The sequence below is a fragment of the Gossypium hirsutum genome, chromosome A01 (assembly GCF_007990345.1).
Source record: "Gossypium hirsutum isolate 1008001.06 chromosome A01, Gossypium_hirsutum_v2.1, whole genome shotgun sequence".
In the NCBI taxonomy this organism is placed as follows: Eukaryota; Viridiplantae; Streptophyta; class Magnoliopsida; order Malvales; family Malvaceae; genus Gossypium; species Gossypium hirsutum.
This window is the reverse complement of record NC_053424.1, coordinates 98,115,369-98,119,842: the sequence shown is the minus strand read 5'-3', so window position 1 is coordinate 98,119,842 and position 4,474 is coordinate 98,115,369. Positions and strand designations below refer to the sequence as shown.

Sequence of the window (4,474 nt, the reverse complement as noted above, 5' to 3'; positions counted from 1 at the left end):
AAGTAGGCTATCAAAACAAGCAACAAAAATCTCAAGAGTGAAAAGAGCACAAGGGGAGATAGCTACCGAAAAAAAAGAGTAAAAACTCAATAATATTCAGCACCCATAGTCTAAGGCCAAATTGGCATAAGGGAGTTCCCACAATCGGCAACCACTTCCACACACCTCAACTACCCATAACTCTCTCCTAGAATCTCTCCACTACATCCTCAAACTGATCACCATTTGATCCCCCTTTCTTTTCCTCAATTTCAGCTAACATGATCCCTTACTTCACTCAACAACCCAAAGCCCTACAACCTCCTACACCGCCGCTAGCAAAAATAAATGCACTTTCACGTAGCAAGACTCGAACCCCAATCTTCGAGCAACAAATAACACGCCACTATCCCCTTGACCAGTAAGCTTTTTATGTCATGCAACCCACATATTAATTTAAAAGTCTACTAGCTAGAGACAAGGGTTTATTCAAGTAAAAGCACAAATTTTGCTCATGCCAATGCTTGAACCCATGACTTCCCAGATACTCCCAGAGCATTAAACCCTTAAGGTAGACATACATCCACGACACAAACACATAAAAATAATTTTAACAGGGGTTTTGGGGATTTTTGGCTTTACAATTCTACCTTTCTTAAAGAAAATTTTGGCCTTGAAATTTACCTGGTCAGAATAGGTGAGGATATTGCTGTTGCATCACCTCCTCGGGTTCCTACGTAGCATCCTCAAAACAATGATTCTGCTAAAGAACTTTCACTAATGGGATTGATTTCCTTCTCAAGACTTTCACCTCTCGATCCAAAATCTGGACTGGTTCCTCCTCGAAAGTCAGGTTTGGTCTAACCTCAATCTCCTCAATCGGTACCACATGCGTAGGATTAGAGCGGTAGGGTCTCACCATCAAGACGTGGAACACACCATGAATCTGCTCTAATTCTAGAGGTAGCTCTAACTGGTAGGCAACTGGTCCTACTCGTCTCAAAATGCGGTAAGGCCCAATACACCTTGGGCTCAACTTTCCCTTATGCCCAAATCTCAGTACATTCTTCCCTGGCGAGACCTTCAGAAAGACAAAATCTCCCACAGAATACTCAATTTCCTTACGCTTCAGATTCATATATGACTTTTGTCTATCTGATGCTACCTTCAATCGATCCCGAATTAATCTAACCTTATCTTCTGTATTAGATCCTAGCTCAGGACCCAGAACACGCCGCTCACCCAACTCAGTCCAACATGACAGAGTGCAATACCTACGACAGTATAGTTCTTCGTAAGGTGCCATCTGTATGCTAGACTGGTAGCTATTGTTGTAAGCAAATTCTGCTAACGGCAAGTAATCCTCCCAACTGCCTCGAAAATCAATTACACACTCCTTAACATGTCCTTAAGTATCTGAATCACCTTCTCTGACTGACCATTTGTCTGAGGATAGAATGCAGAACTAAAGTCCAACCGTGCACCTAGAGCTTCATGTAACTTCTTCCAAAACCGAGACGTGAAGCGAGGATCTCTATCAGATATTATGGAACTGGTACCCCATGCAGTCTCACTATCTCAGATATGTACAACTTAGCTAGTTTATGTAACGAATAATCTGTGCGAACCAGTATGGAATGGGCAGTTCTGGTCAACTGATCCACAACGACCCATACTGAATCTTTCTTAGAAGGCATGGGGGTAGCCCGCTCACAAAGTCCATAGTTACTCTTTCCCACTTCCACAGTGGAATCTTAACCGGCTGAAGCAACCTAGAAGGCAACTGATGTTTCGCTTTAACCTATTGGCAAGTCAGACATTTTCCTACAAAGTCGGTAATCTCACGCTTAAGACCCGACCACCAATATATCTCACGGAGATCTCTGTACATCTTATTTCCACCTGGGTGCAAAGCATAGGGGCTATTATATGCCTCCGCAGTAAAGTCTACCTCAAATCAGTATCCTTAAATACACAAATTCTGCCTCAGAAATAAAGTACCCCGTCACTATTCAGCCCAAAATCCATAGTATTACCATTCTCGATCTAACGGGATCGAAGACCCAATGACTCATCTTCCAACTTTTTACTCTTAATTAGTCTACACTAGTTTAACTTGGAGTTCAGCTAACAAGCTACCATCATTAAATAAGCTAAAACGAACAAACATTACTCTCAAATCAAACATAGCCTTACGGCTCAGTACGTCAGCCACCACATTGACCTTACCAGGATGGTATTCAATCAAACAGTTATAATCTTTAAGCAGCTCAATCCATCTATGTTGCCTAATATTTAACTCCTTCTGAGTGAGGAGATACTTGAGGCTCTTGGGATCCGTGTAAATGATACACTTCCCACCGTACAAGTAACGCCTCCAAATTTTCAATGCGAACACTACTGCGGCCAACTCCAAGTCATGTGTTGGGTAATTCACCTCATGAGTCTTAAGTTGGCGAGATGCATAAGCTACCACCTTACCTTCTTGCATCAACACACAACCCAAACCAACGTGTGATGCATTGTCGTAGACAGGAAATTCTTTCCCAGACTCCGGCTGAATTAAGACAGGGGCCTTAGTCAGAACTTTCTTGAGCTTCTCAAAACTCTCTTGCTACGTATCAGTCCAGTTAAATGGCACGCCCTTGGGTAACAACTTAGTTAAGGGTGCAGCAATCAATGAGAACCCCTCTCCAAATCTTCGATAGTACCCAGCCAATCCCAGAAAACTACGAATTTTTAATACAGTTTTAGGCTGCTACCAATCCAAAATAGCCTCAATCTTTCAAGGATCAACCCTAATCCCCTCAGAAGATACCACATGACCAAGAAACATTACCTCACATAACCAGAATTCATCCTTGCTAAATTTGGCTCACCCTTGCTAAATTTAGCATACAGTTGTTTTTCCCTAAAAATTTTTAGAACTACTCGTAGATGTTCATCATGTTCATCTTCAGTCCTCGAATACACCAGTATGTCGTCGATAAATACTATAACAAATCGATCCAGATAGGGTTAAAACACTCTGTCCATTAGATCCATAAAAGCTGCCAGCGCATTTGTCAGTCCAAAAGGTATTACTAGGAACTCGTAATGACCATAACGAGTCCTAATGACCGTCTTGTGTACATCAGCCTCTTTTACTCTCAATTGGTGATACCCTGACCGGAGATCTATTTTAGAGAATACTGATCCTCCTTGCAGTTGGTCAACTTATGGTAGAGGGTATTTGTTCTTGATGGTCAACTTATTCAGTTTTCTATAGTTGAAGCACATACGCATGGATCCATCCTTCTATTTCACAAACAAGACTGGCGCTCCCCATGAAGACACACTAGGTCGGATAAACCCACAGTCCAGTAGCTCTTAAATTTGGGCCTTAAGCTCTACAAGCTCTTTCGGTGTCATTCTATAAGGGGCGATGGACACCAGAGCTGTATCAAGAAGGAGCTCAATCCCAAACTCCACTTCACGTTCTGGAGGTAACCCTGGTAGCTCTTCAGAAAAGACGTTGGGAAAATCTTTAACTGTTCTGATATCCTTTACTGAAGAATCCCCAATATCTGAAACACTGATGTAGGCCACGAACGCCTCACAACCCTTGCGAACCAATTTCTCGACCCTTAGTGCAGAAATTACATTACTCAACTAGTTCCCTCATTCCCCAATTACCACTACTTCATCATCCTCCTCAATTTTTAGTACAACCCATTTAGTGGTACAATCCAAGCTTACCCGATGTTTAACTAACCAATCCATGGCCAGTATTAGGTCGAATTCTTTGAAAGGTAGCTCCAAAAGATCAACCAGAAAGATAACTCCTTGTATCTCAAAGGGAACATCTCTAAACATCTTATTTATCCGAATGAACTACCCCAGCGGACTTAGAAGAGTAATCTCACTCATAGTGTTTTTAGCTATAAAACCCAATATATTAGAAATCAGCATGCTATGTATAAATATGTAGACCCAACATCAATTAATACAGTATAAGGTACATTATGGATAAAGAACGTACCCAAAATGACATTTGGAGCATCTCTGTCTTTTCGGTGACATGCAGAATAAACCACTGTAGGTTGCCTCACCTAAGTATGACCAGCACCTCTGCCCAATGTTCTATGACCACTGCCCAAACCATTTCCACCCCTATCTTGACTTTGGCCTCTCGGTGGCTGTTGACCACCCGTTGTACATTACCTAAACTAGTAGCTTGCGTCTGCTCGAGCCTCTGTGGACAATCCATGACACGGTGCTCCAACGATCCGCATCTCAAACATGCACCCATCTTTTTCCAACATTTTCCCTGGTGGCATTTTCCACAATCTGTACAAAACTGCAGTCCAGTAGTTGGAGCAATAAGGGCCCTAACTCTGATTGGTCCATCAGCTCTAGGCTATTTCTGAAGCCTTTGGACAGAATTTGAGGATTCAGCATCCCTCTTACCTCTATCTTTCTCTCTATTCTGCCGCTCAATACACGCCACATCCTC

General features: G+C 42.3%; 1 protein-coding gene across 1 annotated transcript; it reads right to left on the bottom strand.

Moving 5' to 3' along the window:
* Positions 1-742: 742 nt before the first annotated feature.
* LOC107917163 (uncharacterized) lies at positions 743-1,285 on the bottom strand. The gene is made up of 2 exons (XM_016846540.1): positions 1,172-1,285; positions 743-1,060 (listed from the first exon to the last, which is right to left on the bottom strand). The coding sequence occupies exons 1-2, from the start codon at positions 1,283-1,285 to the stop codon at positions 743-745; spliced, it is 432 nt and encodes a 143-aa protein (XP_016702029.1).
* Between the last annotated feature and the right edge of the window lie 3,189 nt (positions 1,286-4,474).